The following is a 23,018-nucleotide window of genomic DNA, read 5'->3' as shown; positions in this document are numbered from 1 at the left end:
TGCAATTTTAATAAAATATTACAATTTAACAAAAATCAATATTCTCTCAAAATCCGACATTGCGCATTGCACTTCGGAAATCTCTTCGGTCGCTTGCAAGTAGTCATCAATTCTTTTCCCAGTTCAGCTAAGCGTGGGTTCGCTATGTCTACTTGCGAGATAACGCCTGGTTGAACATATCCTAGAAGCTTGGGAACATGATCTTCCATTATCTTCTTCCTCTCTTCAGATACCTCTTGACGCCTGATAATTAATTTGATTTTAATCTACTGTTTAATAATATTCACTGCATAAAAATTGGGCAAGATAGTTGAATGATAGTGAATAGTGTGAAGTTCTAAAAAAGAAAACAATATAATATTTCAAAAACATTTTTATTTTTCGAAGTAATGCCATCTCGCTTTATGCATTTCCTTCAATTGCTTTTTAAAAATAAATCTTCAGGTCTTCAAAATACTAATTTACTACGGCTCGACAAAAAGTTCGGAAACATGTATGAATGTGCCACATTGTGAGAATAAGCCGAATGAGGCCACCAATAAAATTGAGTCTTGGATTCAAAATAGTGAGAGCTAGTCCTGGGTAGTCTCTAATATAGCACTTTCTTTCGAGTAATCCTGGGCGTTACTACTACATGTAATCGAGGCAAAAGTTTGCTATAGTATGCTGACTTCATTGTTTCGCCTTTCGCAAGGTAGTCTTAGCATCTCAAAAAAAAACTGATTCCATAAGCTTGCTAGTCGTCAATACTGCCTTCGATTTTTTGGGTCCGTTCCCATTAATATTTTAGACTAATAATCATAAGTCAAAGTAGAAAAACGTGCAGTTACATGAGACCCCAAAGTGGGTGAGACTAAAGGCGAGGGTGGGGGAAGAACGTGCACATGCCGCGACCGTTTTCTCCCCGGTTTTCTACGGTGGTGGGTGTGGCTAAGAGGATAATCATAATGAGTCACACTATGTCCAAAGGCGCACCTAACCTTGCTAACTTGGCAGGAGGGTGTCACCTAACCTTGCTATCTGCGTTTGAGCCTTGCCCAAAATACGCCCAGTGACTGTCCCGACCCGAAGCAGAAGATCTGGGCCTCAGTCGTTCATGTGCTATCTAAATCTCTAGCTCCGTGATGAGTGGTGGAGTTGTATTGTCGTGCAATCTGGAGCGAAAGGCCATACGTCATGCGGGACGTCTACATCGCGTAACGGACGTCGAAATCTGTCAAAAATGCGGATTAGCCTCAAATATCTCAAATCAGTCCGAAAAACTGAGTCGAATGTATTTCTGCTCAACTAATACAATAAACCTTACGGAACCCTTAAAAAAATCCAATTTCATTAACAATTATGTCCGCTCACAAAATAAGCCTAGTGTTCTTCTTCTTCTTTGGTCTCCCTGGTATCTACGGCCTTGCTTTATGAGATCAAACACTGTCGGTACTTTCTTGTGGGGGCTGCCAAATCAAGGAAAATCTTCAAAACCATTTTTACAGTGGTATAAGACGAAGCAGACTCCCTATGTTAATTTCATTCATTCATTTCATATTCGTGAATCACCTTCTATCGAAGGATCAAATCTTTTTTTGAACAAGTACTTGCAGTTCCCCGCACCTTGTTTAATTTTCTGAAAACACTTCACTTTCCGTTACGTAAGACTGTAAATACTACAGCAACAATTTTTATATTGGGACTACCTAGGATTATGTCAACCAAATGACAGTGTTATAAAAATATGTACTTGATTGTCAGGCCGCAAACTTTTCAATCGTAATAAACAGTCGGAAATGGCCTATTAAATGTATCTTATATATATAATGGTATAACAATTTTGGTGCGTTTAATTTATTTTCGTATTTATACTAGTGGAGTCGTTAAACTGTGGAACTGTTTGGGGATATCAAAAGAGAATTTGAAATTAACTAATTTGTCTGAGCTGTTTTCATCGGTTCCTTTTAGATATTTCTTTCCGAACCGGAGGTACAATTCTGACAATAAAAACGAACATTTATTAAAAAAAATCTGAAGAAATATCTGTAATGCTGCTTTCAACAAAAAGGAGTCTAGAGAGTTCTAGTCATAAAAAAACGGGTGTAAGGCTGACTGCATATTAAGTGAGATTGTGAAATTGCAAATTTTACTAAAACAACAAGACTATTATATAAAACATACAATATTCACTGTAAACTATAAAAGACTTTATGATACGTACCATCGACAAATATAAATATATATTATATTGTGCAAAACCGGTTGATCCACGAAACTGTTTATTTTGATATAGGATTTAGTGGAAAAAACATTTGAGGTTATCTTTTTTTTTATTTACGTAAAGCACGGTGCAATTACAAACATATGTAATAACATTAAATTTCTAGACACGTAATTTTTAAAGAACACATTACATTATACATATATAAAATATATAGAGTATCCACAAGGTAATATATTTAAATTAATGAAATACTGCAATTATTTTATATAATTCTAGATACATTATCTATGAATGTGAACAAATGATTCACATCTTTGTGTTTATGATAAAATGACAATATTATTATAGTTTGAACATTAACATAGCAAGTTTTTCAATTAGCCTCACAAAACACACAAAATTGACGTTTTGACATATTTTCCATCCAAAGTCTGTTAAAAATTGTCAAAAAAAATCTTCATATTTTAGAAAGGCTGCTTTACCCTTAGTACTACTTATGAAACTACATCTTGGAAGGTACACTTTCTACGATGATGCTTTACTTACAGACAGAATAGATTGTAACCATTGTCTTAAAATAATCATCCTAGGTTTAAATTGTAGATTGTTTTAAATTTTTCCATCATTCAAGGTGTAATTTAAAGATGAACAATATCAAACCTGATAGACAATTAGTATCGTTCTCTGTACTAATGATTTATGCAAGTGTGAACAGTATTTAGTTAAAACTACAGCTAAATGAAACGTGTCTAGAAATAGAATCTTCGCTGGCTAAAATTACGCTAAGCATAGTGTTCTCTGCTTACACGTTATTCGTATTCAGATTATATATAAAGAAACTACATTGTTTTAAAAATCATAGCATAAGTTACATTTTTTTTATTTGTATTAAAGGTAATCCGTCAGGAAGGATACCAGTTAAAATTACTATCAGAAACATTGATATTATTTTTAAATTTTATTTCTTAACTAATATTTTGACTCAGAGCAGCTTACTGCGCATAAATATTTTAATGCGCGTAAGCTACATAACTACTGTTACTTACTTGACAAAAAAAAATAGTAACTTTTATTAGCCCGATTCGGGATTCGAACCCAGAACCTCCGTATACTCATCGGTGTAAGCTAGCCAACAGGCCAACAAGACAGATCATTAATATTACATTAGGAATAACTAGTAGTAAATATTTCCATTGATTATAGGTTATTTTCTTGCTTATAAACTACAATAATTATTATTAATAATAATAAAGCTCTACTTTCATTGCGCGTACGCAAAAAATATATATATAATAATAAACACTACAAAGGCTGCCCAATCAAAGGATAAAATACAAACTTTTGTATTCTAAAAAGTAGGAGAACTTCAGTATTTTGGATTTAATGTCATGATAAGATTCAGAATTCTGTGTTTGCTAAAATGCTTCCTTTCAGTATTCGGTAGCCAGCATGCTAACACTATATTCATATAATTCAAATGAGCATTTGGTGAGATTTAAGAAGTCATTTCTGTAGTATTTTAGTGATTAAATTTCAATTGTACATATTATATTTCAATTAAAATTGAAAAGATTCTGTTTATTTAGTGTAAAGAAAGTCATTATTATGGTACTATACAAAATGTTGCTATCTCCCTTTCTTCTCTCTCAGATGTTCAATCAGTTTAGATATTGTGTAACAAACAACAAGAATATATAATACCAATAATTGTATTAGGATAACAGATTAATTTGCAATTTTACAACAGAATTAGCTGAAAGTTTTCATAGCATTATTATCATGTTTCATTTATTTTTTTCAAGGTGGGATTGCTAAGCATGTCCCGTGATTTGGACACATCGACGGATTATAATATAACCTTTTTTAACATTTGAATTGAAAATTCAATCAAACATCCTTAACAATTGGAACATCTTTGGAAATATTCAAAACACATTTGTCAAAGTGACTTCTACGTAAACAAAATGCCTCAACAATTTTTCACGCATTTTATAACAACTGCATAGAACAAGTTAAACATCACTGGATGTATAAGACAAAATACATAAACATAATTTAAAACTACTAAATATCAGACATAATTAAATTTTGCAGGCTTTATAAACATTAAAGCTATTTCATACTAATACAAAACAGTGTAATTAGTATGTTTAGTAGAATGAATCATCATCGTTTGGAATTAGTAGAATTAATCAGAAATCTACATGACATGCTCGGTGGGCTGGATTTTGAATTATCCAATCAAATGTTACTAAATTATCTACCAAAATCCCTCTCATTACACACTACAATAACTAATATTTCATCAATTTTACACAATGAATCGAGTGATAAATGATATAATGAACCATAGTAATACTTAATAGTAGTTACAACAATTAAATCAATGGAAGCTAATCATATCAAAAGTTGATCATAAAAGTTAAACTTCGTAGTGATTGAAGAAAGTGTATCATATCTGTTGATTGGAATTGAACTTTCGATTTTTTTTCGTAATACAAATCGTAGGCGAGAACCCCGCAAGAGTAAGCTAGTATCACACTATAGGTTATTTTTGAAATTCTTACAAAAAGTACCGTGATCAAACATTAAAGCCGAGTGAATAACGATTTTTATTTAATTCCGAAAGCGAAAGCTTGTACCAAAATCGCGCTCACAGGAATTGTTAAAGACAAAACATAACTAATTGTTTTGGAATTGGCCACAACATTTATTTAACAAACATTGGTTTCGAGTATTGAGTTTGTGTGACCATTACATTTTCTTTACCTATAAATATTATTAAAAAAAAAAGGTCAAGAGCTTGCTGCAACTTTTGAAATGATTTTTATACATGTATTCTAAGTATACATTAATAGTAAAAATATTAGCGGCTGTCAGCTCGATACATTCGACTACTACCGTTCTGTATGGGCCAGCTCACATCAACAAATGCACTTACCAGCCTTGATCATATTCATTTTCTTGTCTGCAACGTTCTTGCTCATCTTCTTTTTCCTTCTTACGCCTTGTCGCGTTATCTCGTATTTGTTGTTGTAGATCAGCAAAATATTGTTCATTTTTTTCTTTCTTTTTGCGTTCTTTCTCTCTCTCTATCTCATCTTCCTCCGCCATCTTTGAGTCTGCCTGCAGTTGAAAACATAGTTGGAGAAATCTAGTAATCCGTAAATCTATTAATACATACTATAAAACAAAGTCGCTTTTTCTGAATCTTCACTATCTTTTAGACCACTTAACATATGTTGATGAGGTTCTAACTAATACAAGTTCTAAATATTTTGTACAAAATGGCTGAACTGTGACGATTTTATACATCAAATCAAATCTTGAAAATTGTACGTCTTTTAAAGGCCTACAATAGCAAGGTGTCAATCTTATAAGGTACACTAACAATTTTGATCTATAACAAATTAGTAAGAACCTATAAAGATTGAGTATTTAATATATCATTGAAATTAATTTACATTATAACATTTGAATGGATATTATATATTTTAGAAGATAAAAATTGTTGCTGTGCATCGGATGGCTGTCACTAGAAAATTTTAACCTTGAGAATTAAAATTAACCCAAAATCTATAAGCGCTGGAAAGTATAACTACGGTTTTTTTTTCTCCCTGAATTTGTATGTCTGTGTGTTTATTGTGGTACTCTCTGTTTTGTGGTACATTTACAAATAAATGAATAATATTCTAATAATTTCTTGTTAAGCACACTTCAAATTTTCTTTATTTTAATGTAATGCACTCAGCCCGGGTGTAATCTATTAGTACTATATGTAACTGAGATGGCGAGACCCAGTCCACTAGCAAAAGCATTACCAAGTGTGGTTGGTCAGCAGCCAGCCAGTTTCACAAATGCGTTTTTCATGTAGTTCTATAAAACGCCCAATAAATAGTACAAGGTCAAGCGAATGATGATCATGACAATGATAACTTACACTCCTTTTAAAATCGGCTTCCCTCACTTTCTCTGCTTGTGCACTATCCTTTTTGTCTTGCATCTGTGACAGTAGACCTTCTTTGATCTCAGTTTTAGCGCGTTCATAGTTCTCTCGATCTAAAATATCACCTTGAATGCTTCTCTCCAAAGACTCTTGTTCCTGGTGAAGAGTTATAACATCCTCACGTTCTTGACGAGCCGCCTGAAAATTTAAGATTGTATATTTAATTCTATAATATAAAAATCAAAGTAAAAGTTGTAATGTAACAAAAGGTGGGACCAGATAACTATCTTGTAGTATTATTATTATTATTGGTCTTATCACTATATTTGTTGTCTACCTTTCTATTGTAATAGAAAAGTAGACAACCATAAGGACCAGCAAATTGAAATCACCACCATTCATAGGTAACTTCCATTGTATATTTCCACAAGAACAGATATGCAAAATCTCTGTAGAAGACTGATTAGTAGAATCGTTTCCTGTTTCACAGTGCCTCATTCATTTTCAAACCAGTATTTGGCAGTCCCTTAATGTTGATGAATGGACGACACCTAGCCTATAAAACTTGCTAAACTTTATATATATTGTCTCACGATTATATATTTATATTTACCACATTAGCCAACATCTTAGTTGCCATCTTATCTTCTGATTCATTCCTTAAATGTACTTTCCGCTCCCTTTCTATATCCCTGTAAAGAACAATTATTATTTTTTTAAATGAAATTTCTATTCGTATGTTACACTCCACTCGTGAAAGTGAGCTAAAAAAAATAACCAAAGCACAAACAGCATTTTTGCTAGTATGTGTGGCTTTTTTTATGTGATAGGTGGTAAACCAGCAGGAGGCTCACCTGATGGAAAGTGACTACCACCACCCATGGACATCTGCAACACCTTGCAGGTGCATTGCTGGCCTTTAAGGAAGGCGTACGCTCTTTTCTTGAAAGTTCCCAAGTCGTATTGATTTGGAAAAACCGCCGGCGAAAGCTGGTTCCACAGAGTGGTTGTGCGAGACAGAAAATGTCTTAAAAATCGTGCTGTTGTGGTTTTTCGGAAATCTAGGTGGTACAGGTGGAACTTGGAATTTCGACGAGATGTCCGAAGGTGAAATTCAGCAACCGGGATTAATTCAAAAAATTCCACGGAACATTCCCCGTTAAAAATTTTGTAGAAGATGCAGTGATCCAACATCTCTATGCAAAGCCAAAGGACCAAGCAGATCGGAAAGGGCTTGATCGTCGATAATTCGAGCTGCTCTACGTTGGATACGGTCAAATGGAAGGAGCTAGTACTGGGGAGCACCCGCCCAGAGATGAGAGCAGTACTCCATGTGAGGCCGAATTTGCGCCTTGTATAACCGATGGGCCGACGTGAAATACTGTCTCGACTTGCTGAGCACACTGAGATTTTTTGATGCCAATTTGGCTTTGCCTTCCAATTGACCGCGGAACTGAACGAGGCTGGGAATATCGGGTGGCGGCTATCGGAATGTTCTCAAATCGTGGAGACACGACAAATGGTGTTTTTTTTAGCGGTTAACGCGCAAACTTGCGTCTTTTTGGGGTTGAAATGGACTAGGTTTAGCCGGCCTCAGTTGGAGACTTTGTTCAACGAGGACTCGATTTCAGACACGAGTTTGTTCCGATTTTCGTCGACGTTTTATCGTGACAGAACGCAGCCTTGTGGAACACCAGCATTGACAAATTTTAAGTCAGAGCATGCACCGTCGACAACGACCTTGATGCTCCGACCTGCCAAAGAGCTTGCATAATTTCCCGGGAAGCTTCGAAAGAAGCGCTTTGTCACACGTGATCGAAAGCCTTCGCTATTTCCAAACTGGTTGCTAATGCCTCCACCTTGCTCTCAACTGCTTCCGCCCATCTATGAGTAAGGTAAACTAGAAGATCACCGGCTGAGCGACCCCAACGGAAACCGTACCGGCAGTCGCTAATCAGCTGGTACTCTAGATACCGCAGGAGCTGGCAGTTTATAATGGACTCCATTACCTTGGAGAATAAGGAAGTAATGGCTATAGGCCTATAATTGGACGGGTCTGAGCGGTTGCACTTTTTAGGGATCGGATGCACCAAAGCTGTCTTCCAGGAAATCGGGGCGACGCCTAATGCGTCGGATTGCCGGAAAGGATGCGTTAAGACCGGAGCCAACTCGGGAGCACGATTGGCCCTCCAATGGCATCGGGTCCACTCGACTTATGAATGTCCAAGGAAGGGAGTGCTTTACGAACTGCACTTTGCCGAAATTTGATGACTAACCGTTGATTGACTGACCGTTGAATGACTCAACGTCCCTGTGCAGAGATGGAAAGGAAGGCTGACAGAAATTCCCTAAGACAGCCTAAGCGAGAGACCAGACCGCACGTGTTCCTGAAGGGAGGCGCACCAGTCTCTCGCCAATTCTGCCAATGTACTCCGTCTTCGCCTGAGCAATCACGTTTTTGAATGACCTAGAGGCAGAGTTATATTCCTTTATTAGTGCGCAGATGTTTACATCACGAGACGCCGATGCGTTAGCCCAGTCTTGGTAACGTTCCCATTTTTGACGTGAGGTCTTTTTGCAGAAACGACCAAACCAGGGGCTTGCCACCAATGGGCAACGCAGAATATAGAATGAACAGTTCCATACCCTGAAGCACCACATCGGCAACAGAGTCAGCAACCACGCTCGGATCATCCGATGAGAAACAAACTTGCTCCCATGGGTAAGATGTAAAGAAGGACCGCATCCCATCCCAATCTGCTGACATGTAGTGCCACACGCGGCGGCAGCCCACGAAACGAGGTCGTGAGTACCGCACAAGCAGCAATGTGCTCCGAACAAAACAGTGGTCCGTCGAGCCTAGAGGGGGATCGACGATAAACTGATAGCTATCCGGATGGGAAGTCAGCAGAAGGTCCAACGGGGAAGGTGTATGATCCTTCACGTCCGGTATTCGCGTTGGCGAGGTGACCAGTTGTGTCAAATCATGTACTAAAGCGAAGTCGAGAACAGATCTACCCACATGATTGGTAGTGCGTGGTCCGCCATTCGACATGGTGGGCATTAAAATCGCCAAGAATTACGATATCTGCGGATTGGATCTGCTGCAGCACGGAATCTGTAGCCATTTGGACGTGCTCAACCAGTCGGTCAGGTTCGGCATTACCGCTATGGGCCTATAAAGGCACGCGTCGATTCGCGGAATTTCGTCGCAGTCTACACGCAGCCATATAAACGATAGGTCCTGCCCTTCAAGGCTGCCGAGGTGTCGAGAGCAGATATCATCTCTGATGTAAACGCACAACCCAGCTCGTGGTACAAAGGAATGTTCCAATTTATACCCGAGGTAAGAAAGAAAAGTCGTGTCGGCAGGAGAGGATATCTGGGTCTCGGTAAGGAAAAGCAAGGCCGACTTCGCCGTCTCAATTTTAAAGTGAACGGCGTTCAAGTTGGAGTTGAGTCCCCTTATGTTGCAAAAGTGCACAGTGAGGGTTCACTGTGGACTTCTGCAACATAAGGGTAACAAACATAGGTAGGGGTTGCCTTATGATGCCTGATCTGCTTGCCCCGAACAGTGGCGAGCGCAAAATTAACCGCCAAATTCGGAGGGCAGCCAGGGCGTCCCTGCTCAGGTTGTGTACATCCTGTGCATGTATGCCCAGAGACCTACCTATGTTTACAAAAATATTTGTAGATGTATAGGTATTTTAATGCAGTATTGAGGTAATGTATATTTACTTTTGTCATAATTATTTGTATTGTGTATATTTACTTATTGATGTTATCAACACTTATTATAGGCTTTTATTATTGTATTAATGGAACCATATATTCTCTGCTGAACCAGAAGTGGATGTCTTATGGTATTATATTTACCTTAGAAATATTTGTTGAAAGTAAATAAATATTACAATATGCATAACATATAAATTTATATTTAAAGTAAATGAACATCATGAACTTATGAACAAAGTACATTGATGAAGGTAATTAAGTCTATTACATCAATGTTACCTAACCTAACCTGCAATGATTTTAGATGAAACTGTATAAAATTTCCTAAAATGCATATAAATTGATATATCTTGGTTCAAAAGAAATAATTGCATTGTAACAAACATATAAATTACATTAAAAGTATGTAAGTAGCTCTATATGAAATGGTTGTATTGGAACATTTGTTTTCAATAATTTGGAACATTGTGAGTTCAATAATTAAACTAAGTCGATAAGTTTACCTTTCCTTACGAAGCCATTGTTACAACCTCTATTAGATAACTTGTGTTTGAAAACAAGATGCACAAAGTATATAAAAATTTCTTGTTCAATGAGATGCAACATCAGAATAAATTGAAGTGTATCTTACCTGGCCAAGCTACGATCTTCAGCAAATTGTACTTGCTCTTCTATCTTCCTGTCTTCTATCACATTAAACTCTTTCTGTTTTTCCTTCCAATCTACTCTCGCCTTCTGGGAGGCATACATTTCACCCCGCATAATATCAGTCTGTTCATGTTTGTGACAAAGCTCTCTAAAAATAAGATAAACATCCACATTATAGTTGTTGTGTTGTGTCTACAGGGAAAACAATAACAATGCAACATCCTTACATTGAATTACATTGAATGTAAATTGAAATAAATAACTAATTTTTATTTTAAAACAAAGGTTATATTTGAATTTCAGATATGCATAATATTGGAATATATAATTATATTCCAAGAATAGTTAGTTTTAAGATTTCATGGTTTCACCTTATTATATAATATGGCCAAAACATGTTTTGGTACTCATTCCCAATATGTTGTTTAATTAATATTTGAAAACTAGGTCTGTAGTTTATATTTATAGGTATCCGATCTAAGAATGATCGCTTTTTAAAGTACCCCCAGGTTAAATATGTGATAAAGATAAAAAATACATTTAAATGTGTTAAGGCTTTTAAAAGTCGGTAACCAGAGTAGGAACAATCCACTGGTCACTTATTTTACTGCCAAAAAGCAAACATTAGTATTGTAATGCTTTTTTCGAGTTTGAAGAAGGCTTGGGTGATATCCCATTTTTGTGACATCGGTTATGTAACAAATTTGGATTAAATATTGGTATTGACATCCAATTTCCTATGTCACCCTGTCTTTGTTTAACTTTACATAGTATGATATATGAGATAGAGATGAAACAAATGTGATATCAAAATCAGTTTAACATTCACTTCATCTCTTTCTCACATATGGGTTACTGTAAAGTTTAAGAGATAGGGCGAATATTTCATGAATTTAATATTATCGTACTTTGAATGCTTTGACTTACCAGAACAATTCATAGTGTTTTAGAGGCGGTGAAAACAGTTACTCATCAATATCAAATCAATGACATCTGATATTTTGATGACATTCGATTTTAGATGTTTCAATTTATCGAACACAAGCCTAGTTTAAAGGGCGAGTGAGCCAGTGTGACTCTTTGTAAAAGGGACAATATATTATCGAATGGTTAATATTTCATAACACTAGAAAGACGGCAAAATACTCTTACCAAGAAAGACGGTTTGGGGTCAAATGACCCCACGTCATAATAACAATGTATTTAATATGTGCAATGAGCATTTGATTGCAAATATGTTTGTGATCTTTAGAAAAGGCGGGATTATCATTCAAACATTAATTTGATGCGTAATAATATAGTTTTTAATAACTAGAACTTTTATATTAATTTATTTACAATTTTGACAAAGATATATTTTTGATTGATTGCATTGTCCACAAAAATGGTTTTTTGCAAATATCACACATTTTATTGGATTTATTCTTACAATTAGAAGTAGAACAGTGGCGTCTTTTTCTAGTAGCTACGGCTGACTGCCTCGGTATAGCTGGTTGTATTGAACCAATGGTAGAAGAATCCTCCGACATATTGCTGAGTTCTTAAGCTACCTGGAGTATAAAATCTCTTCTACGCACTTTGTTGTTTATCAGTTCTTGATATAAAATCCATGCATTTATAACAGCAAGGTCTAATATATTATAAAAAAACTCCTGACAACAACATACTGTTATCATACGCATTATCCGTTGCTTGCATTTCGCGAATCCCACGCACTTGCCTCCTTCGTCCTCTTCTCCTAAATTATCGTTGACATTGTAGTCACTGAAAAGACAACGAAAAATATTTAAATATAATTGTATAATATATCAAATCATCTATGTTGGTAATTCTAGTAATCGATAGGTGCAAATATTCTTATGGAATAAGTAAAGAAAAAAGATAATAATTACCAAGTGGCATGTTGCCATTTGAGTCGTCACTGCTTGAAGAACTTGTTTCGGATGGAATTATCTCTTCTTCTGAATCACATTTACTTTCCACATCTTCACCCTCACCGTCTGACTGATCCTTAGGCAATGATTGTAACGATAATAATATTTGATGGTCACTCAGCCTAGACATTGTAAAATAACTAAATAACACTTTTTTTACCATTTTTTTACTTTATGTTATTTTACCCTTTTTTAACATTTGCTCCATGAAAGTAACGTAAGTAGTCTGTTGGTATGATTCTATACAATTAGTTTAGTCAATTAGTAATTCACATGTAACATCCACAACTATAAAAGAATAATGTAAATATTATGACCTACCTTCAAATGGATACTGTATATCCTTAATAAATGCCGCTTGGGTCAAATGACCCGGCGTTAAATATTATGTTTATTTAATTCAGGATAATAATATAACAATAACATCAACAGAACATTGAAATATAAACTATTTCATTTAAAAGTAACGGGAGAACGTAGCACCAAAACTAATAGTTTCAAAATTATCGAACGATAATCTTCAAAATGGGTCAAAAGACCCCTGCCCGTCTTTCTAGTGTTAAAGCGCCAATGTTAATGGGTGGGTGGGTGACTTAGCATCAGTTGGCCCTATTTCCCATTCGCTTATTTTACATACTAAAATTACCTCTGATCCTCATCAGCGATCGCTTGCATCACATCATCGTTCATCCTTTTTTCAATAAGTGACTCTTCGTAATGACACTGCTTTTGACGCTGCTTATTCACAAGTTGGTTTTGTAAATCCGAACAGTATTGACTTTCTTTTTCCATTTTTAATTTATCTTCCCTGTCTTTTGCGTGTTTGTCGTTATATAACGAATTAAGAAGTACTGTATTACTCCGATTTTCTTCAGCCTACAAATCAATAATTGAAAAATTGTAACTACAAAACAAGTAACGGTCGTTACTTGTCAATTTTGTTTGTCATTGAGGCACACAGTATATTACCAAACATACACCGACTAGGGTTGGTAATGGCGTTTTCCGAGTTCGGCGATCGATAAAATTAACTATCGTTAATAATTTTTTTACCTCAAGATCAAATTCCTCTCGTGAGTTAACAAAATCGAATATTTTTTTTCCACAAATTAAAGGACTATCGTTTATCACATAAAAATGTAATATATTCAACTCCTTCAGATATAATCATGTACCTACGAGTTATACGATGTTAACATGACTTGGAAAAACGCCATAGTCATAGATGAGAAGTACAGGGCTGCCAGTAAGAGCTAACTTATTTTATACCGTTGAATAACTGAAATTAAACAGAATTAAATCCTCCCATACATACGATAATCCTATCAACAAAATAAAACTTTTAAGAAATAATTAGTGATTAATAAATTATCAATTTTTCGTCACTGACTTTTATATAAATGTAATAAAGTTGATAACATTTTGGACGATTGTTAAAAGTTTTAAGCGATCAATCTAGCAACTCGATCAAAAGTTTACCTATTTTTTTTATAATTATTATAAAATCTGGTTGTATAATTGTATTAAACATCACCTACTCTACTCCTTAGTCATATTTTTACATTACCTAATACTTAAAAAAATATGTCATGTATTCGCCTATATCATAATTATTTTCCTTCTTTCTTTTACTGTATAAGTTTTATTTATCCATGGTGTAAGTATCTTTTTTTTTTGTTTTGTCAATCGATCAAATATCTAAATAATAATCGATTAATTTTATCGATTTTAACATTATATTAACTAGAGTTTGTTGAAAATGTAGAATACTACATATAAGACAATTTAAAAAATCTTTAACAATCTTATTAAAAATTAAAAACGAGTATATAATGATAAGCTCATCATAAATTCAATTGCCTATAACCAAGCTCATACATATATTCATAGTTATTAAATATTAGGTATAAGATACGACGATCAAAAAATAAGGACTACAAAGAGTTCTTAATTAATTCATCTTTATTAATAACACAAAAATTCACTTAGATTTTACTTTCAAAGTTTTGATAAAAACTTCGACGACATTCAAAACACTAATTATTAAATGTCAAAGTATACCATAGATTTTTCATTACCTATACCAACTAAATTATTTTAGTTCTGAAACTTGTTTATATCGTGAGCTACCAAGTACCGATCAATTAGCGATATTAATAAATATTAGCATCATCTATGGATGATAGAATATTAATTATATTATTTTTTCATAAATTGACACTAATTGTAATCAAGATAATTAAAACTTTTTCTACTTTTATGATTATTGGACATAATTCGGCGCCTAATTTCACGGTGATGCCAATTAGTCATCTTGATCAACCGGCATTTTATCATAAACTTATACAGGGTTATTGGTAATTCGACGTATTTCCGTTAGGAGGTGATAGGGGTGATTATTTGCGATAATTTTAACCCCCACATGCATACTGCAAAAGTGAACTATTTTTGAATTATCACGTTTTTTAGAGTTTTTCAAAATAAGTCAAAAATGCAACTTCAAAAATTTATTTTAAAAAAAAGTATCAATTAAAATCTATTTTTTTTTTCTGATTTATAAAAACGATTAAACACTGGTTATTTGTCAATATTAAAAAAAAAAATTTCGGTCCAAATTTAAAAATGCGAGACGGACATAAGGTATTGTTTAATTTTAAGAATATGTATCTTTTGTTGGAGACTCGTGAATTAAATAAATAAATAAAAACATTATTTTTCTGAGAGCAAATTGGAGGACTAAAGAGTGAAGCTTCTCAATAGTAAACTTGAAATTATATTATTTTTTATTATTCATACATTTACTTACTTTTTTAATATAATTAAATAGATGGCTTAGAAACTTCCTTACCTTTTCCTGCAACCTCCTATACTCATTATGTAGTATTTGTTGCTGCAAGTCCCTGCGCACATAACCCGCTTGTAATTTTTTTACCAATTCTCGCAGGCTTGGATCTCTTTCTCTGAGGTAGTGCCGCCTGAGAAGTTCACAGGCCTCTTCCCGTCTCGCTTTAGCGATTTCTATTCCTAGATCTATTTCCTTTTTAGCTCGAGCATCAACAATAGCTGCATGATCTGTTCTCTTTTAAAATGATTATGAGTAAAACTTTGATAAAGTTAATTTTAGGTACACAAAAATTGAAGAAATTGGTTTCAAAACCTAAAAAAAACCAAAGTTACCTCTTGAAAGTCCTTTTCCATTTCAGCTTCCTTCTGTATTAATGCAAGACTCCGGCCCATTCCGCCATCTGACATTCGACTGTTGAGCCATTGAATATCCAAGGCCCTTTGGTATGTTTCCAGTTCCTTACGACGTGCCTCTGCGACGGCATTTCGTTGGAGCTCGGTTTTAGCCTCCTAATAAATGTAATTTTAAATTTATCAATTTAGATTAGTTCTTATTGAATGGAAATAATTTTAAAACATACCATCAATTAAAATATTAATAAAGATGCTGCAATTTAAAAGTTAATGGGATCTGTTTTTCAGTACAATTATTATAAAACTGAACTTTATACTGAAATTCTTAAAAAATATATATAAACAAAACACAATCAATATCAACAATTTGAATTGTAACGTCAATGTTCAGAATTTAAAGTTTATTTTTAATCTTTTGTTTCACTTTTTCCTCTAAAAGAGAATGGCAAAGATGTAGCAGAATACAGCCAACCATACTAACAGTAAGTTACAAGTTCTGTTCGATCGTGTTGGAATTTTACAAACTTATTTTAAGCAGTTTCTCTATTATAATTTTATGAAAATACAATAAAGCTTTATAAATATTAAAATCAATATTTCGATTAACATTAAATAAAAAGTAATACGCCATCTATTGTCGGTATTTGTAATTCTGTTTTTGACATCAACTCGATCTGCCTTCGACTGCTAGCGGCTAGACTAAAAACTCACGTCATGCCAGTATAGTCTTACGGCACTTGGATTTTGACGTGTGACAGCAAATTGCAACCGCACAGTTGCAGTTTGATAGTGTTTCGAAAATAAAGACAGTCGGTAATGAAATAGTGATAAAAATGGCAGAGAGTAAAGGTGCGTTAATCGCGAAATCAGTGCAAAAACATGCTGGACGTGCAAAGGAGAAGGTATTTATGTCTTTATATATTTGAAAGTTCTGTGATCTCTATCAAGATATTTGTGCTCAAATCTAGGCGCAAGTGCTGTGAAAGTGGGTTTTATAAAGGGAACATCGTTGGTCCGAGCAGGCTCCGTATCTTAGTGTCATGTTGGTTTGTGGTTTCAAAGTATTCTAAGTACACCTGTTGCTTATAAATTGTACAGTTCAATAATCATTTTCCGAGAGCGTATTCTTGTTTACCCACACAGCTGACTCGTGACTGTCTAGTGTACGTGAATGTCGTGCTTAGCTTCATCTTATCTATTCCAGGGTAATCTTCGTGTCTATTAATAGGTTTCAATTGGTTGAGATAATTTTGGACTGAAGAAATCATAAAATTAAAGCCTTAAAGAATGTATAATATCCAGTAATTACGTAGGGATTAAAGTTGTTTGACAATATGTGTTACTTATGTTAGGCAATGAGCGGATCTGGGGAAGTGTGCCCAATTTTATAAATAACACTCTTGGTAGCAACAGTTGACTGTTCGGAGACAGTCTGCTGTCCGTGCAATCATTATTTCGTGTTTCTATTTTTGTTCAACATGTCTACACTCAAGCATATAATTATGTTTGCTTGATTTTTTTTTTAATTTCGTATTTGATTTATTTTTTGTTTTTACAAAAAAAATAAAGGTGTGCAATAATAGTAAATGGATACATATTGAGTAGGATATTGACCTAATTTGGCAATCAGCCCGGTATGACTGACATTTTTATATTATATTAATAAGAATATCATTAAATTACATTGTTTAAAATAAGGCTTAATGATTACAAAAACTCTTTGAAGTTTAGTTTCAATTGAATAAAATAAGCTAGCTTAGTTATTACTGTAAATAAATAATTTATATATTTAGTACTAAATAATTTTATTGCATATATAAAATTGTGATAAATTAAAATGAAAAAATATTTTGAAAATATATGTTATAATATTCTAAATAATCCAATATTTATACGTCCTGGGTACTACTTACTACAGGTGGGTAAATGGGTTATTAAGTTGGTATATCCAGCTACAGTATTGCAACATGCATTCAACAAAGAGAAAATCAAGAAAATATATTTCAGAACAATAGACAATCATTTGTTATAAATGATCCTTTTTATCCACATTTATATGAAGTAAGTAAATTAGATTGATTAAAAAAAAAAATTTGTCATAAGAGAGCCACCTAAACACAATAACAATTAGTTCAGTGTAATTCAGGTAATTTAACTGGAGTAGGTGATAAGTTCTCTGCCTTTCAAAATCAATTGAAATTCAAAGACTAAATAAAAAAAAAAAACATAATATGGCAATTTGTTTTCTCTTATTGACATAAATTTTGTCACATATATAGTGTGAAGTAAAATATTTTCTTGTGTTTTTAAGTAATAATATTTGACAAAATCATTACGCATAATTCTAATTTTAAAAAATCGTAAACATTTTTTTTTTTTGCTATTTAAAATTATATGACTACAGCTTTATCAGTTAAATTAAATTATTCTTGCTAGTTTACATTGATCTCAATTTATTTTCGATAAAGAATATATCTTGATGTTGCACTATATAATTATAAAATTTGCAATTATAGCTTGAAAACGGTATATATGAAAGCCGTTATACGAAAAAAAAACTCTACGTTAAGCGAGACATCACTACGCGTCATTTTAATAGGAAATCGTTTTTAAACATCTAACTTCTTATGCAAGAAATCGAAGTCATTAATGTGATAAAATTGTAGATAGGTAATAATCACGTGTAAAAAAATGTTTTAACAATTTTTAATTTTAATAAAATATATATACGAATGTTGAATATTATGTAGTGTGAACAAGATGACGGCGATACAAATTATACAGTATATTACAAATATAATCATGATCTCATCATACAATATTAATCATAAAGCCATAATCCAGTATTGAAATAAATGTCCACTAATAAGTTTTTTTTTTATATGAAGAATTTAGTACTACAAATAGATATACCACACGCAGCTCAGCAGACGTGACAGAAGTTATTGCGATTCGCAGAACTTCGTAGTTAAGAAGTTATTAATATTGCTCTTCTATCTTTCGTGTTGGTCCTGCCTTAAAACAAATTCCATCGTACTGTAAGAGTGCATTTTTATTTACGCAAATACATAATAATTGTGCATTACATCTCCCGCGTAGTCGACTTTAACTTGAAATAGGCAGTTGTAACCAATGTTCCAACAGGTTATCATTTAGTTAATCAATTAAAATTCAAACTTCGAATTCGAATAAGAATTCATTCGAATCACCTTTATTTTTTGCAATCAAGCTTTAAAGAGTAATATCTCTTACTATTATATCTAAAATTCGTGTATTACCTACATTTAATATTCGAATCTAAAAATTATACTCTTTAGCCATATAGATACAATCAAACCATGTGTTGTCAACCTTGATTATTTAATACGATATTTATGTAGTGTCTGTTACACCAGACATGGATTACCACGTACTACATGGTTATCATAACAGTAATGTAATATGCGCTTAAATACATAGTACTGCCTAGAATGTAAGTACCTACACTCGCTTCGAATAATATAATTTGTTTCTTGTAGCTTCAAAATGTATACTAACTTTTTATAAAAATTTATATCATGAAAATTATTATTAAAATATAAATATCATAGTAAAATGTCAATGCATGATATATGTAATGGAATACAACTATTATGGTGTTCGAACCGATTGTAAAATTTATGTTAAAAATATTAATAATAACTTATATTATATCTTGTTAGGTTAGTCACGATAAAAAGTGTTTAATAATACAAATAAAAGTGGGTAGTGAATTGATGTAATGTATCATAAAGAAAGGTTTGGTGGGTATATTCGTAGATCATACAATAGTTTACTAATAGTAATAATACTTTGACGGTGATACAAAGTGTTATTCATTACAGAAATAGGCTTTCAACATTAAACGCAGTTTATAAGTAAAACGATAAAATTGACTCACCTGATATAAATTTCGTAGTTCCTTTATTAAAATATAAAGGTTCGCTTACATTGTAATCGTTGTAAAATGTTTGTATGTAAATAACTGTTAAATCGTTGTTCTGCAAGTCCCTTTGTAGAGACGCAGAAAATTGGCAACTTTTGTGTGGTCATCACGTTCTGTAATTAATTACCTTACATTGTGAATAAAAAATGTTACAATGTTGTGTAATTGACTTGTATTTCTTGTATGTTTAACTGCAAATAGATGCAAAATCTTACCTATCGCCAACAACGTATCTTAATATTGAAACGTTTATAGTATCTGGCCATTCAAGCTCATTGATCTTACGTATATAGTAAACCTCATTTGGTCAGTATGCATAAATCTCAATCTCATTTAAAATAATAATCAATTATTAGTAAAATAAAAATTAACTAAACAAAGTATCCGAATCTATAGTTACAGCATGTGAAAAACAAATTCACTCAAATGAGTTCTTTATTTACTAATAATAATTTGCGTGGAAAAACTCCGCATTAAGATCTTATCAATGTTTTTTATACAAAATATTCAGTTTTAATGTATTAATATCAACAGAAGTAAGTGGGATGCTGTTCGTGATGATTGCGTGGATTTAATATATGCAACTGTGTGACCCTATTCTTCACCTAAATTTAAATTTAAAAACGTATGAAGACACCGCCTTTTTTGAATAATGGTCGTTTAGCCAATGAAACTGACAAGCAACGATCACAACGACTGAGTTTCCTACGTACTCATTCCACTTAGAGGTTGCTTAATGAACTGCCTGAGGTCGAAAGTTCAAAAATACTTTGAGAAGTGGCAAGAAATGAAAGAAATATGTTAAATGTTGAAATGTTATATATGCATGAAAGCTTTGTATCCGCAACAGCGACAACAATGAACAGCTCGTTTTTACCCCCAGAATACGTATCGGTATTATAATAACTCACGCTGCTTTAATAGTATTAAGAAACGTTACCTCAAAATTTTCTTGCAAGATTAGAAGTTCCCCAAAAACTACTTAAACCAAGGAGAGTAACCATGGTATCTGATGCTGATCTGTAATTGCATAAACAATATATAGATGTGAAATAGCAGCAATAGCGGTTGATTTGCTGGTATTTATTGAGGAGTTCCGTTGTCTTTCTTTAAAACTTATGATCCAATCTTAACGAAATTTAAATAGAACCATGTGAAAATAAATCTTTTCCGAAAAAAAAAATTCAAATCTATCTATTTAATTATGAAGAAGTTGTGCAAGGTTTAATTAAAAAAATACTCCTCTCCAATGCGTTCAAATAGTTTCTTAATTATAGATAAATCAACTTAACAAGGAAGTGGCTACAATATCCTGTAAAAATATGATGGTCAATGCAAATCAATAATCTACAAGTAGAAGGTCTGGCTAATATCAGCCTACGAACTACACAGATTTGAAAGCAAACGTTACATTATTTATAATGCAAATCCACACCTACATATCTATGGTCATTTTTCGCTTTTGTCAAGATGACACTTTCTATGCCCCCGATGGCTACGAGAACAGACTTCCAATGTATAGACAAATACTTTGGTATGGTAATTTTGTTTGAGTTTTGTGGACAAACGTTTGTCGTTGTTTTATGGACGCTTAACCTTACGGTCTGATGACTGAAAAAATAATTATTTATATTTGTCCAGATATATACAGACACTCAAAACATAGCTCGCTAAGAATCTAGCAGTGTCTAGGAAAAGAAAGTCGAGTTCCAACTTGGAAAAATTGTCTTCTTCCGAATTTGAAATCAAATTTTGAAGTGTGGCATCATTTTGAGCTTATAGTAACGACTCATCGATATAGCTAGGTGATTTAATAATAATAACGAAAAATACATTGTACATAGTACCTACATCTCATGATTATATGTATATACATACATATATTATATATATAATATCTGGTTTGAGCTTTGGATTTGAGATTATTGAACTTCGCTCGACTAGTAATTAGTTATTAAAATGCAAACTATTTTTTTTATAATTAGTATATATAGATAATTATAAAGACGACACCTTAAAATTAATTAATTAACTAAATTCAAATATTCGTGCATGAATTATATATAAAATGAGCATTTTATATTATAACATTAGTACAATACAATTTCAGCCGCGTGATATGTACTAGCCGACTGATATTATACGAAACGCCCAAAAACATCGGTGTTGAAATTTCAGTTGGAAACGAACCATGACGTATCAAACAATATAATGCTTCTGTTATACGCTCGGATCGGTTACATGTAAAATGTGTTCTTTTTTTGAAAACTAAATTGAATTAAAACTTACTGAATAACGACAAATTTATTTGAATATGTATTAACGTAATTATTTACGTCATCGACGTTGATTCTCGGACTCGATCATCACTAGTCCGTAAAACAATGAATCAAGTCAAGAGATGCTGTAACATACGTAACGTTTCAGCGTGTTACGCGAGTTACTAATTATACGTGGCAGGTGTTCGGTAAACAATAATAATTGGCCGGTTAGCCTGACCCAATTTATGACACAGTCGTACTTGTAGTTTAAACATTTTCATGGCACCCAACTCTATGCTATTAATGTTCATTAAACATTTAACGATAACTCAAACAAAACATTACGAATTATAGATGAGTACATTAAAAGTAAACGAACCTGAGATAAAGATTCAAAAACTAAATAAAATACTTCACTTGTTTGAAATATTAAGTTTTCATTAAGCTACTTTTAAGGTTAAGTTTTTTTTATAGCATCGGTAGGCAGACGATAGCAAGTTGCCACCACTGCCTATAGACACTGGCGGGCGCCTTATGAAATTTTAATAATTTCTAACATTACCAACACGCCAACAACTTTGGGACTGAAGTGTTATCTCCCTTGTGCCTGTAATTACACTGGCTCATCTTTCAAATTGGCGGTAGAATATGATGAATGGGTTGTACCTCCCTAGACGGGCTTGAACAAAGCCCTACCACAAAGTAAAAACGTTAAGGGCATTTTCAGCATATTTATCAATGGATGTAGTTTTGCCTCAAAGTAGCGGAGTTTTCGTATAAATAATTAAATGAACAAACACCAAATGAATTGGAAGTAATATTATATAATCAACTGCAACGGATATATTGGGTCTTTGACCGATGATATCACTGCTATCAGACATTCATGTTCTGGACTAAAATGTATGAAATTGTTTTATTAAATAACAACAAAAGTCAATTCATAATATGTTTTCTAATAATAATAATAATGTACAGAAACATCATGATATTCAATTAAACAATAGGAGTTCGACCACAATTTCGTTTCAAAACAGGTTTTTGTAATTTATTAAATGATTAAGAAATAGCACGCGTTACTCGATCCGAAGATTAATTTATCGGTAAAGGTCAGAATCTAAATAAA

General features: G+C 33.2%; 2 protein-coding genes across 3 annotated transcripts in view; one reads left to right on the top strand and one right to left on the bottom strand.

The window, feature by feature from the left end:
• Positions 1 to 15: 15 nt before the first annotated feature.
• Positions 16 to 15,912, bottom strand: LOC113400738 (meiosis-specific nuclear structural protein 1-like). The gene is made up of 9 exons (XM_064215399.1): positions 15,895 to 15,912; positions 15,647 to 15,823; positions 15,318 to 15,548; positions 13,116 to 13,345; positions 10,519 to 10,683; positions 6,766 to 6,844; positions 6,147 to 6,350; positions 5,148 to 5,332; positions 16 to 243 (listed from the first exon to the last, which is right to left on the bottom strand). Exons 1-9 carry the CDS (start codon positions 15,895 to 15,897, stop codon positions 36 to 38), a joined length of 1,482 nt encoding a protein of 493 aa, XP_064071469.1. The 5' UTR covers positions 15,898 to 15,912; the 3' UTR covers positions 16 to 35.
• Positions 15,913 to 16,348: 436 nt separating this feature from the next.
• Positions 16,349 to 23,018, top strand: part of LOC113400733 (myc box-dependent-interacting protein 1) — a 39,109-nt gene continuing 32,439 nt past the window's right edge. For both annotated transcript variants that reach the window (XM_064215274.1, XM_064215273.1), the window contains exon 1: positions 16,349 to 16,569. In XM_064215274.1, coding sequence (XP_064071344.1) covers positions 16,501 to 16,569 — 69 coding nt within the window. In that variant the 5' untranslated portion in view covers positions 16,349 to 16,500. The remainder of the gene's footprint in view (positions 16,570 to 23,018) is intronic.

This window comes from Vanessa tameamea, chromosome 7, assembly GCF_037043105.1.
Source record: "Vanessa tameamea isolate UH-Manoa-2023 chromosome 7, ilVanTame1 primary haplotype, whole genome shotgun sequence".
Lineage (NCBI taxonomy): Eukaryota > Metazoa > Arthropoda > Insecta > Lepidoptera > Nymphalidae > Vanessa > Vanessa tameamea.
Note: the sequence above shows the minus strand (reverse complement) of the source record. Positions and strands in the feature narration are given on the sequence as shown.